This window comes from Hylobates moloch, unplaced genomic scaffold (genome assembly GCF_009828535.3).
Source record: "Hylobates moloch isolate HMO894 unplaced genomic scaffold, HMol_V3 SCAFFOLD_20, whole genome shotgun sequence".
Classification (NCBI taxonomy): Eukaryota; Metazoa; Chordata; class Mammalia; order Primates; family Hylobatidae; genus Hylobates; species Hylobates moloch.
Genome location: NW_026652295.1, coordinates 27,486,663 through 27,500,439, shown reverse-complemented (window position 1 = coordinate 27,500,439; position 13,777 = coordinate 27,486,663). Strand labels below are relative to the sequence as shown.

The following is a 13,777-nucleotide window of genomic DNA, read 5'->3' as shown; positions in this document are numbered from 1 at the left end:
GAGTGCTTCATGGGAGAATTTCAAACTAAAAGTGTAAGAATTCAAGAGTAATTGTGGCATTTTAACATGAGTGATATCAACAAACCTGACCTTTAGAAAAGTCATAGAGGCAGAGTGTGAAGGAAATAGGGACTGGAGAAGATCCTGGAAGTGAGGAGACAGCTAAGGGATGAAAGCAAAATTCCTGGAAGGAGATAACAGGGAACTAAGGCTCCGAAAGAGGATGGGTGAAGGGCAATTGCAGCCCCATGATACCTTTGGGTGTACCAGGGACATGAAGTGTTCCTTGTTTCCTCCTGTTCAGTGTGTGCTCCTGTACCTTCACTTCTCATTGCTGGAGGCAAGGACCCAAGGTACTCAAAAGTCTATCAAGAATGTGGGAACACCAAAACCTATGAAGTTGGGGTTTTAGGCCATTTGACCTACTGATGAGGTCTATAATGAAATGTCTCCTTACCTCTCAAGGGCTCATTACTACAAGGTGAGCAAATGTAAATTGTCTCAGATAGTAAAGATTTCATCACAATAATTATGATCCAAATGGAACCAGAGCAAGAGCTCTGGAGTAGGACAGAGAAGTTGCCTTCATTTCACTGTTACCCACCCTGTGACTTTTTATATGTTATCTGTCTCTCTGAGCTTCAGTTTTCTCATACATGAAACTGTGTGAATACAGTTCTAGTTGTTTACCATTATCAGGCCATGTGGTAAGTGTTTTATAGTTATTGTCACATTTAATTGTCACAGCAGCCCTAGAAGGTAGATAATATTATTATTCTGATTTCACAGATGAGAAAACTGGGGACAGACATACTAACTTTGATTTCAGAGTCAAGGAGCTAGCCAGTGGCACTGACAGGTATTGAATTCAATGGTCTTTATAGCCTCGTAGTCAAAGCTTCAGCCATTTTTTTCAGCTAAAAGCAGGAGAAGGGTAAAGAGCTTGGGAATGTGTGTAGGTCTGTTCCATAACAGGAAAGCATCTGACCTGCTGCCCTAAGGAGCTGCATAGCTGGATCAGGTATCAGTGATCAGGACATAGATTATAGGCTTTTGAAAAGAGCTCAGAAATCTGAGATAACTAAAAGCTTGTCTTTCAAGAGAGTTCACAAGAACTCAACCCCACCCAGACTGTAGTTTCAAGAGGCAGAGAATGCCTTTTGTGTGAAGCTGGCAGAGGCAAGGCAGGTGGAGCAGGCTTGATGGTGAGGGGTTTACAACTGAAGAGGAAGGGGGTGTGTGTAGGGAGTGGAGGTGGGTGTGTATGTATGCCACTCTGCAATTGGAGGGTGCTTCTTCAAACTGGTCCTTGCCAAGGGCTCAAAATGGGCTGAAATCCTGGGGACCTCAGAGTCGTCTAAAACTCCTAGCCATGTTCCGTCAGTTCCAGGCCTCCTGTCTTGTCCCGTTGTTCCTGGTTGGCTTTGCTCAGCAGACCCTAAAGCCTCAAAATAGGAAGGTGAGCATGGGGCAGGGGATCCGAGCTGATTCCAGCACATGATGACCAACCTGACTGCCAGAGTTATGAGGAGTTCTCTCCTCTCTCCTTTCGAAGGACAAGATCTGCATTCCCAGCCCTTCTTCACAAATCCTGACGTTGCTATACTTAGCAGGCTCTCCCTAAATCCACTGTCTCTTACTTGCATCTTTTCCTCTGCACCTAGTAGCTCTTTGAACTGAATGTATGTGGAGTGGAGTTGGGGGGCTGCCTCAGCACATTCCCCTTTGCCACTTCCCCCTGGTGGCCCCTTGAAAGCCTAGAGCCTGTCCCCTTCATGCTGGTCCGTAGACCCCAACAAATGAGGCATGAAGTAGCAAATGGATTGAGAGGGAGGCTGCCCTGGTTACTCCTGGAGAGGCTGCTCAGCCAGAAACCCAGAGGGAGACATGAGAGAATCTGGGGTTGGGATCTGCACTAGGAGTTTCAAGGTCACGGAAAGAGGAGCTCCCCCACCCCCACACCCCCTAGCAAAATAAAACACATAAGGCCAATATGGTTGTCCACCAATAATAATTTTAGGGAAGTTCATGAGGTGAGGTAGAGACAAAGCTCAGCTCAGAGTAGGCTTTGTTCTCAGATCTTGGTGTTGCTCCCAAATCTCCTGATGCCATTTAGAAAAGTCCCCCCACTGGATGTCGATAGCCACCCCTGTAAAAGATGTGTATATATGTCTTAGGATGCAGACTGAGCAGATCACTTGAGGCACCCACAAATTTTAACTTTAAAATCAGATGAATTTATTCAAAAGCAGCCTCAGTGGTGGCCATATGCTAATTATATATCTTTTGTTAGTTCCTTTCTCTCCTCTATAAAAGGTGGCGAACAATGCCCATCATATAATGCAGTGATTCCCAGACTTGAGCTTACCTAAGAGAGAGCTTGTTAAAGCACAATTGCTGGGCCCCACCCAAGAGTTTCTGAGTCAGTAAGTTTTAGGGGGAGCCCAGGAACTTGCATTTCTAAAATGCTTCCGGTTGATACTCATGCAGGTCTCCAAACCTGAAGCTTTGAGCTTTAATCTCTGTTATTGTGTTCATATGAAGTGTAAGATGGTGCCTATTAAATGCCATAAGACAGCTTACTTACTTACTTTCAAGAAAGGTAACAGATCACTTGAAAGGGACAACCTCCAAGGGTCATCCAGATCTATGTCAGCCACTGCTGCCTGGTTGGGTGTGGAATTCTCAATGTAAAATATCATCTTGTGAATTAAAAGCTGCGTTCTAGGGTATTCTGTCTTCTTCAAACAGATGTAAGCAAACTAGAGCAGAACTGAAAACTGAGTAGGAAGGATTGAGCTCTTCAAGTCTGCAGTTTTCTTAGGATTCTGCATCTCATTTCACAGAGTGACATCCACATGAGAAGCAAATCTTTGGAAGTTGTTGCACCCAGAGCTAAGATAGCACAAAGGCAAGAAAATTGAGGCACACAAATGACAGCTCACATGGTGATTTCCGTGTGACTTTTTATTATAGTAGTAAGAAAGACAAATGCTGGAAATTATTTAGCTCAGACGTAAGGTGTCATGAAGGCAAAGAGAATGCAGGCACATAGATGAAAACCCCATCATAGTGGGTTTCTTAGGCTAATGTTCCCAAATATTGTGACTAATGTATATGCACAGATGTGTACAGAAGTATGGACTCAGAAGGAAAGGGCTTGCCCCTAGGTCAAGCCTCCTTCTCTCCAAGAATAATGAAGGAGAAGCTACGGCCTCGTGTCCTGGTAACAGACTCAGAAGATGATAAAGGGTTTCTTGCCCCACTCTCCCCACAGTAGCTCACCTACAGGCAATTCCTTCACTGCATGGGGTATGCTTTTATGGACTGAGATCCTGTGAAGCCCAGTTTAAATTACTCTAAAATTCTATGACTTTTCTTCATATGACCAGGAATAAATATAGCCTCTCTTAGCAGATAACAACTTAGCCTTTTGTTCCAGGTTCTGTATGCCTTTTCTTGGCATGCTTGTGGGTAGAAAGTTTTTCCGCTCTGTGCTTTCTATTTTATGAACTTTAATTCATGAGCAGTCCAGGCTGTTTCACCACAATATAAAGATGAGAAGTGGGTGTCATGGATGAGTTTTGAAGGTACCAGTAAAACCGGAAAAGTTCCCTTGTTCCTCTCACAGGGCGTGCGATGGGGGGTGTGGCTCGCTTCTTCAGTTCCCCGCTGCTCAAACCTCTACGCGAGCAGAGGGGGTGCATACAGACGGGCAGATTGTGGGGCTCCGACCCCAAGGCAGTGTCTAGGGGTGAATGTTTACAGCTGAAGCCCCAGTGGGCGTGTGTTACAGGGTGCTCTTAGTTCAGCCACCCATAGGCGGCTTGTGTTAGCTCCATTAGACCCCTGCCTTATCACAAAGACAGAGGGCTTTCCGTATCCCAGGGATCTTGCCTTGGTTTACAGGTAGAATCAGATCACACGTGGGCTTGGAGAATGAGTGCAAGGTTTTATTGAGTGAAAGTAGCTCTCAGCAGATGGGGGAGCCGAAAGAAGGATGGTTTTTCCCTGGAGTCCGGCCAAACTCCGTGTCCTTCCGCTGTCAATGGCCTTCCGGTGTGGTCCTACGATGGTGCATCCGTCTCCACGTCCAGCCAGTCGAGTGTGTTCCTCCGCTGATGTGCTCCTCTCCGCATCCATCGCCTGTGTCTCAGGGTTTTTATAGGCCTGCTAGGGTCTCAGGGTTTTTATAGGCACAGGATGGGAGCATGGCAGGTAACATTTGAGTGAGAAGGCAGGAGTGCCTGTCCTCATGTAGGTCCGTAGGCACAGGCCCAAGAGTGGAGTCCTGGTCAGGTACCCGCCTTTCTCTACCCAGCACTTCCCCGCCGCCCATCCCCCCATCACCAGTGATTACCCCAGTGGCAAGCCTGGAAAGGCCCTTCAGTGGCATCTGGAGAAGTTATGGGCCTGATCTGGGGGGACAGGAATTACAGTATAAGAACATGTAGTTGAGAAGTTTGTGTAAAAGTTACTTATGAGAAATCCTGCAAAAATCTGTTAAGAGTATCTGAGAGAGGACAGGATGACTTGAATGGGGAGTTAGGATGTCCGGGGAGAATGCAGTGTCAGGCAACAGAGGTAAATGGTATTAATCTTCTGGAAACGGGAAGAATATTATGAAATGCTTGTCTTGCCACACACACACAAAAATGGATTATAATTTAGAAGACATAAATTCTAGCTATGGCATCAGCTCTAACTAAAAATTTTACTTGGAAAGATCCTTTCAGTTCTTAGAATTTCAAGATATTACATGAAGGGTCTTTGAGTGTTTTGAAAAAGTCCACAAACGTTGGGAATTATTGTTTATCTTATATCGTTATGGTTATTTTTGTAACATTCCAGGTGGATTGCAACAAAGGGGTGACAGGCACTATCTATGAGTATGGAGCCCTCACTCTCAATGGCGAGGAGTACATCCAGTTCAAGCAGTTTGCAGGCAAGCACGTCCTGTTTGTCAATGTAGCCACCTATTGAGGCTTGGCAGCTCAGTATCCTGGTAAGAACTCACGTTTCAACTCTTTTGGAAGCAGCATTGCCAGATAGCCATATTCTAATTCCAGAAGGTTTTACCAATGTGTTATTGGAGGATGCGATGGGAGAACTGATCAGGTGACTCTACCTCCCTAAATGCTGCTCCTGCTTTGCTCCTTAGAATATCAGGATAATTATTTCCAGATTTGAGAACTAAGACCTTCCCAAAGACTTAAAGACCACCAGGAGCACACTTGTAGTTGAACAAGTTGAATGTGTTACTCGGTGCCCTGAAGGAGAACATGTTCTGTAGAGAACCATGGGGTTTCTTAGTAAGAAAGTATTAGAAAGGACTTACTATAGAATCTGAACTTTTGTTAGGTGATTTGGAGATGAGTTCAAGGAACTGAAGTTCTGTTCTGGATTGGATGCCATCCAGAACTGTGAGCAATTATATGATTCGGTATCTTAATCAATCATATCTACATGGGGAGAGAAACGGAGACTAAAGCTGTAACTGGGAAAGAAGCAGCAGTCACTCATATTGGCAAGAATAGGGTGGCACCTGGTCATTGTTGTGATTTGGACAATGTTCATGCTTTGTCTATGTTCAGTTACAATTATGCAGCGGCCTTGTTTTTGTCTTGATTCATCATGATCACATGTTATGTGATATTGAGGTTCTATGAAATTGTTTGTTTCCTAGGAGAGTGCTAAAGACTAGCTGTAACTCCCAGGCCAGTTACCTGGCTTTCAAGGACTGATTTTATGCTTCTCATCAATGACTTCTGATAAAAACAGGAGAGATGAGTGATCTTTGATATTCTGGAAAATGCCCTTGGGTTCTGCAGGCACCTGCAAATGACAAAGAGGGAAATGAAGTTTTCTGTCTGGGAAGACTTTGATTGGTACAAAGGCTGTGTAGTGTGACTGGCAATGTAGAAGAATGCTCTATCTCGCCAACCTTGGCCTAACCTTCTGTGGTAGCTGAGGTGTGTTTCCATTTACTTTGTGCCCTTATCGGAGAAGAGTTTGGTATTACTGTTGATCCAGAAAAGGTTATTTAAAAGTCTAGATCAATTATACTAGAGATAGATACAGCTTTGGACAGGCCAAGAACTTTATTCTATGCTTTTAAAAAATGGCTCAAGATAAATTTAAAAGATTTATTGCACCAAATGCCACAGAGAAATGGATCAAAATAATACATGAACAAATTTTGTTTTGAGACAGTCTCGCTCTGTCGCCCAGGCTGGAGTGCAGTGGCGTGATCTCAGCTCACTGCAACCTCTGCCTCCCAGGTTCAAGTGATTCTTGTGCCTCAGCCTCCCGAGTAGCTGGGATTACAGGCATGCACCACTATATCTAGCTAGTTTTGGGTTTTTTTTTTTTGCGTTTTTAGCAGAGACAGGGTTTTGCCATGTTGGCCAGGCTGATCTCGAACTCCTGACCTCAAGCGATCCACAAGCCTTGGCCTCCTAAAGTGCTGGGATTACAGGCGTGAGCCACCACACCTGGCCTATACAAAAACAAGTTTTAAGAAAAATTTTCCACACGTTGACACTGTTATCTATTCAACTGATCAAAAATATATAAACCCTATCAATTTTTCTTAATGGATTTTCAATAATAAAAATCCCAGAATTTTATCCGTTTTAAGTAACACTTAAAGTCAAGCATATTGTAATCTCATGTCTAAAAGACCTGGCTCACCAAATTTTGCCATTTTGAAATTAACATTCAGAGGATGCTACATGATTTAAGCAAAAATTCTAATAAAATGCCGGCTCCTCCAAAGTACAAACGGCTCACATTTACCAAGAGAAGCTAAATACTTTTCCAATTTAATGGTAAAATTATGCATAAAAAGATGGTCTCAAAAGTACAGATTAGGATAAGAATCACACATTTAAAATAATTTGGGGGTCACTTTGTTATTATTATTATTTTTGAGACAGGGTCTTGCTCTGTCGCCCAGGCTGGAGTGCAGGGGCACGATCTTGGCTCACTGTAACCTCTGCCTCCAGTATTTAAGCTATTCTCTTGCCTCAGCCTCCCAAAGAGCTGGGACTGCAGGTGCATATCACCTCACCCGGCTAATTTTTTTTTTTTCGTAAACAAGTTGTTTTTTTTTTTTTTTTTTAGTAGAGACTGGATTTCACCGTGTTGGTCAGGCTGCTCTCGAACTCCTGGCCTCAAGTGATCCAACTGCTTCAACCTCCCAAAGTGCTGGGATTATAGGCATGAGCCACCACACCCAGCCTCAATTTTTTTATTTTTATGTACGATCAAGTCTAGGGAAAACCTGAAAAGCTACACACTAAATTTTTATTATAAGAGCCCAAACAACAATTTAGTATCATTTAGTAAGTGAGAAAGTTAAAAGAACTTACCAAAGGAATAGAATCAAGTTCTGTGAAGTGTGTCTACTATAGGACCTCAGGACCTAGGTATTAGAGCCCAAAGAACAGTTTTGTATCATTTAGCAAGCAAGAATTCTCCTCCCTTCCAAAAGTTAAATTTGAAAAATATGGTAAATTTTAAAAGTTGTGATGTGTAAACAGCAATTCCATGGAATGTGAAGCTGCTCTTAAATTTGTTTTAATTTAATTTTAACTTAAATTTGCTAAATATTGAATAGGCAATATACTTCCAACATTCAAAATTCAAGAGATATAAAAAGGTTTAACAGTGGCACTTGCCATGTTCCCTTCTCTTTAGGCAACCATTATTATACGTTTATGGTGTATATTTCCAGAAATCTATTATGCATATACAAGCAAACATTTCTGTCTCACTTTCTTTCTCTCAAGCACATACACATACACAAACATACACACAGAAATGATTATGCACATTGCTTTTTCACATATATCACATACAATGGGGACAGGAGTGGTGGCTCACACCTATAATCCCAGCACTTTGGGAGGCCAAGGTGGCCGGATCACTCTTGAACATCAGGCGTTTGAGATCAGCCTTGCCAACATGGTGAAACCCTGCCTCTACTAAAAATACAAAAAATTAGCTGGGCATGGTGGCACATGCCTGTAATCCCAACTACTCAGGAGGCTAAAACACAAGAATCTCTTGAACCTGGGAGGCGGAGTTTGCAGTGAGCTGAAATCCTGCCACTGCACTCCAGCCTGGGTGACAGAGAGACTCTGTCTAAAAACAAAACAAAAAAAACATGGTGAGTTTCCTCATTCATTTTAAGGCATAGTATTCCATTGTGTTGCTGTGATATAATTTATTAAATTAGTTCATGAGAATTTTAAAGAGCATCTCATTCAAATTTTACTCCAGATGAGGAAATTGAGAGAATTAAAGAAACTTGCCAAAGGAATAAAATCAAGGTCTGTTAAGTGTGTCTGCTATAGAAAGGAAATATTCTTGATGGCCAAAGATAAGAGAGAGATGAGTTTCGATAGTAACCGAAGAACTGTAGAAAAATAGGAAGGCACTCTCTATTTAAGAGGAGGTTCTTAGGGGACATTCCAGCAGGCAGAGCTGAATCTGAATGAGAATGGCTAATACATATTCTGAGGTCTGAGTAAATCTGACCTGAAAATAGCTGAAGATGGAAATTATGATTCAAGTCTAAACAGACAAGTTGGAAGGTTCCCGACAGTAGTAAAGAGCAATTTGGAGTTTGTGGCCTGGCATCCCAGGGCATGTTGCAGCATCAGTTAGGTCACTGGAATTGAGGAGAGGGTACAGAATACTGTAGAGGATAGCCTTGGAATTTCTCTTTCTCTACCACTCCCAGGGTGGAGCACCAAGGAGTACTCCTGGGAATGTGACTGGAACTGGAGTGTCTGGTTGTGTCACCATGGGACATTGTATGAGTGGGGCTGCGGGGATGCAGGGATAGGTGGGTAGGATTTCCATTTTGTTTGCTTTTTCCTTAGAAATTTTTTTGATCAATTCATCAACTAAGGAAGACAGTGGCATTCAAATCTGACTTCTCTTTAGAACCAAACAGGACTCCCACACAAGGCTACTAACGTGTGTGTGTGTGTGTGTGTGTGTTTAAAAAAAAAATAAGAGTTCTCCTTGGATGGTAAAGTGTAGCCAGGCATGGGAGCTACTGTACAAGAAAAACAGCAGCCATTTGGATGCATTTCTGGAAACGTGTGCTCTAGTCTTTTTTTTTCTCTACTCCTTTGATCTCTGTAATCTTGAATCTTTCCCTTCTTAGTCCTCGGTTTATTCATGTGATAAATGGATACATTCAGTGATCTTTCACTGCTTGAGGTAGGCCTCCTGACCAGGCCACCCCTGCTATTCATTCTCCACTTACAGAACTGAATGCACTACAGGAGTGGCTGAAGAATTTTGGTGTCATTGTGTTGGCCTTTCCCTGCAACCAGTTTGGAAAACAAGAACCAGAAACAAACTCAGAAATACTTCTTGGTCTCAAGTGAGTGCTTGCATGGGTCCCTGCAGACGCCCTGTCAGGATTTCCATTCCTCATTCCACCTAGATCCCTGACTATTCTGGAAACTTCTGGGATAGACCATACATACATGGGTTGAAGCATATCCTTATGATGTTTTGAATTCAATCTATTCTATTTGCAGTGCTCAAATATTATCTTTACTTTTGAATTATTTGATAGTGAGGCTAAGGGAAGATTGAATGGAAAAGAAGCATAGAGAAAAGAAGGGAGTATAAGAAATGGAAATGAAGCAGGAAACCTAAGCTCAAAATATTGCCTTCCAATTTTCTTAGAATTCTCTGTTGGCTCCACAAAGCCTATTGCATAAAGTCCTGCTTCCCACAGACTATCTTTTCTTATCTTCCCTGTGCACAGCCTCTTCCCTTTATCTTTAATTTCCTGTGGTAGTGAATGGTGATGGCCATTATTTTCCATCCATGTCTTAATTTGTATCTTGCTGGGAACATTTTGATTCACTGCAGGTATGTGCGTCCAGGTTGTGGCTTTGTCCCCAATTTCCAGCTCTTTGAGAAAGGGGATGTGAATGGAGAAAAAGAACAGAAGGTCTTTACTTGCCTGAAGGTGAGTGAGTATAAACCTGGCATGGATTTGTTAGCTAGAAATGCTCTGAAAGCAGTGGGGCTCATGTCTAGGGTTGTGGTTGGAATTCTTGGAAAAGAGATGCTCAGATAAATTCAAGGCTCATGGCAATATCTGCTGTGAGGCTTTAGCTTTAAGTAGAGGAAACCCATGATGGACAATAGCTCTGACATGGACTACCCTCCTGTACTGAATGGTAGTGATTCATTCATTCAGCAATCGTTTATCAGATCTCCAGTATGTGCTATATAATGAGTTAACAAACATTAATAGCACATAGTCTCTTCCCTGAAGGAACTCACATTTAATCAGGAGACAGACATGGATGATACAGAATACCATGTGGTAAATGCCTTTAGAGTCACAGAGTGTTAGAAATACAGAATACCAGGATAGAAGGAACCCTGAGGATCTCTTTGTCTACTCAGCCCCAAATGCTGGTCTGCAGAACAAGGCTGGTCCTGCTGAAATTTTCACTCATCCACAGCAAACAAGGGAAAAAAGACAATGCAGAATTTTTCATAAAGCTCAACTTATTGAATATAAGACCAACATTTATTCTGACATTAAATTACTATTATGTTTACCCATATAAATTGTCCTTTACTTACTCAAAAATGGTGCTATAATCAATTTTATGTGGTTCAACAAGAGTATTTAAAAATCCCTTAATTTTTAAATGTATGCTTATAGTAGACTTTTAATTTTTCTTATTGGCAAAATGAGTATTAGTGATTCTATGTTAATCTCCAAGGAAATAGTTATTGAAATTTTACTGGCTTATGAAGCCTATGAAGCCCCAAACTCTGGGAGCCACTACTCTAAATCAATCTCTTTTTTTTTCCGCTAAGGAAACAAACTGTAGAAATGATATGACTTGCCCAAGGAAACAGAAAATAGTCTTTTACTGAATCACCGTGGTGAAATCATGGGAATAGAGGAAAGACAGGGAAAGGAGGAATGCTATTTACCATTATACTCTCTAACTCTCGGTTGTTTGGTAGTTGGTGTATTGGTATTGATACATTGTAGTGTCTGTGGTTGATTGGAAGCATGCAAAGTAGTTAATATATTAAAATACATAATGGTGCGTAGACTCTCTAGTCTAGATATAAAACTGTACCACACAGAAGTAGAAATAAAGTAGAAATAAGTGTATCTCTCTACTTTCTATATCTCTGCTCCAGAACTCCTGCCCTCCGACCTCTGATCTTTTGGGCTCATCAAGCCAACTCTTCTGGGAGCCCATGAAGGTCCATGATATCCGCTGGAACTTTGAGAAATTTCTGGTGGGGCCCGATGGAGTCCCTGTCATGCGCTGGTTCCACCAGGCTCCAGTCAGCACAGTCAAATCAGACATCCTGGAGTACCTAAAGCAGTTCAATACCCATTAGGAAGGGCTAGCAACTGGCAGAAGTAACTACCCTGTCTCCCACCTGCAGGAATGTCTAACAAAGCATCCATCTTCCTCCATCTTTGCTCCACACTCCTGCCTACCCAGCCTCCTGATGACCAAACCATCCTGTACTACCCAAGCAGCTGCTTAGCATGTGAGTGTAGCTGTGTGTGTGTGTGTGTGTATGGATATGTAGAATTGTATTTGTTGGTATATGCATAGGTGTATGTATGGTGTGTGTGTGTGCACATGCATGTGTGTGTGTGTTTGAAGATTAAGGAAAAGAACACCTATCTCACCAACTCTCTGATCCTGAAATATCTATTCCAAAGGAAAATCATATTTTAGGGTAGATGAATCACTATCCTATGTCCCTAAAAAAGCAATCCCCAGAAGTTGTGACATCTATCCTTTCCCCTTCCTGAAAGTTTAAAGAAAGCAGGAGCTGGCCGCAAGACTCTAGGCCTCCTTCATAGCCTCTCTCCTCTAAGATAGGCATGCGTTGTTAAACTCTTCTCTCCTTACTTCTCCTTTATTCCCATGCCACCCAGTAGTTCTCATGTAGGACCTCTGAAGGCAGAGTGAGAGCAGAAACTCCACCTCACATGAAGGGAAGGGCATCTCCATGATGGTGGATCCCAAAACCCCTCTGGGTCGGACCCTGCCAGAGCCTTCCTTGGTGCCTGTCCCTTAGTTCATTCAGGTCATGGCACCTGGGCAGGGATGTCCCTGTATTCCGAATGATGGGCTTTGTCCTCACCCTGAGCCTCCTCAGCTTTAAGCTTATTTTGATCACTATCTCAAATTCAAAAATTCTGCAGCAACCTGGCTCTGTGTGGTGTTTTCCCAGTCCCTCAGTATGTCCAGTCATGCTTCTTTCTCTGTCACTTTGTCCCTGCTTTCTTGATTCCCTTGCCTTGTTCTTCAGTATTTTGTTTTTCTCAAAAATGCTCTAGAACTTTCCTTGGCACATATAAAAGCACTGGCTGGAACTGGTTGCTCAGAGCTGCTGTGACCGTGAGCACAGATCTCTTCGTGTCAGGTCCCTCTGCACCCTCCCGTTCAGGTCTCTTGACCAGGCCCCTACATGACAGGAATCCTTGCCTCTCAAAGAATCCTCTCTCTCTCTACAGCAAATATGCATATATTTCTGTTTCTAAAATTAATTCATGCTCACTGTTAAAATCTGAAAGCATATAAAAGTAAAAAAGCATAACAAAACAAAATGGAACAAAACCCACTCCTAATCAGAGGTGCAAAGGACCTGCTAGGAAGCCCTATCTGCCCCGGGCCATTTTATAGTTAAAATACAGTGTTTTGTAATTCAAGCAGATTTCAGAAAACCAGATATTAAGGAAAGAAATTAGATGAGGAAGTAAAATAAAATCACTGTTTTTCTCTTCCTTTTTACAAATTACTTGGAACATAGGTATTAGCACTTAAAAATATTTTTTGCACTTAAAAAATGCAGGAAATTTAAATATCAGTGAGTAATTTCAAACATTATAGGGATGGTAATCCTGCTGTGTACCTAAATAGAAATGTGGGCTGGGCACAGTGGTGCACACCTGTAATCCCAGCACTTTGGGAGGCCAAGGAGGGTGGATCACCTGAGGTCAGGAGTTCGCGACCAGCCTGACTAACATGGTGAAACCCTGTCTCTACTAAATACAAAAAAATTAGCCGGGTGTGGTGGCATATGCCTGTAATCCGAGCTACTTGGGAGACCAAGACAGGAAAATTGCTTGTTCCCTGGAGGTGGAGGTTGCAATGAGCCGAGATCGCGCCATTGCTCTCCAGCCTGGGTAACAAGAATGAAACTCCATCTCAAAAAAAAAAAAAAGGAAGAAAGAAAAAGAAATGTGATCCATGACTTAATCTTTATTCAGCAACATGAAAATTGACTAACTAAACCAAAAACTGTTAGGAAAATGATTCTTAAGACCTTAAAATTCATAAGTGGTGGATATTTGATACATGAAAAATGGGAAATATTATCAAAATAGTTGGATGCTTTCTTTTCTTAAACTTAACATCTAGTAAGAAAAAATGAATTTAAAAAAATCTGGCTTTCCTTGGCTGTAAACCATAGGATTTGAGATTTCTATAAATCTTTTACTAACCACTATGGCGGTTGTGAGGGCAGTGAGGAGATTACAGAAACAGCTACCAGTGGTGTTAAGAAATATGTTTCATTTTTTAGCTTCTTTTAAATCTCTGAAGTGGTTAAGTGCCTCTGGGACCTTAATAGTCTTCAGAAGGGTTCCAGACCTGGTAAGATCTGGATAACCAAGGTCCAGAAAGTAGGTGGAGGAGGATGAGTTGACACAATGTATAAAATTCTCTCCAGTTACTGGTTC

The 13,777-nt window shown here is 42.2% G+C and overlaps 1 protein-coding gene across 1 annotated transcript; it reads left to right on the top strand.

Moving 5' to 3' along the window:
• Nucleotides 1–1,372: 1,372 nt before the first annotated feature.
• Nucleotides 1,373–11,494, top strand: GPX6 (glutathione peroxidase 6). Its single transcript, XM_032140715.2, has 5 exons — nt 1,373–1,459; nt 4,852–5,005; nt 9,286–9,403; nt 9,904–10,003; nt 11,209–11,494. Exons 1-5 carry the CDS (start codon nt 1,373–1,375, stop codon nt 11,413–11,415), a joined length of 666 nt encoding a protein of 221 aa, XP_031996606.1. The 3' UTR covers nt 11,416–11,494.
• Nucleotides 11,495–13,777: the final 2,283 nt, after the last annotated feature.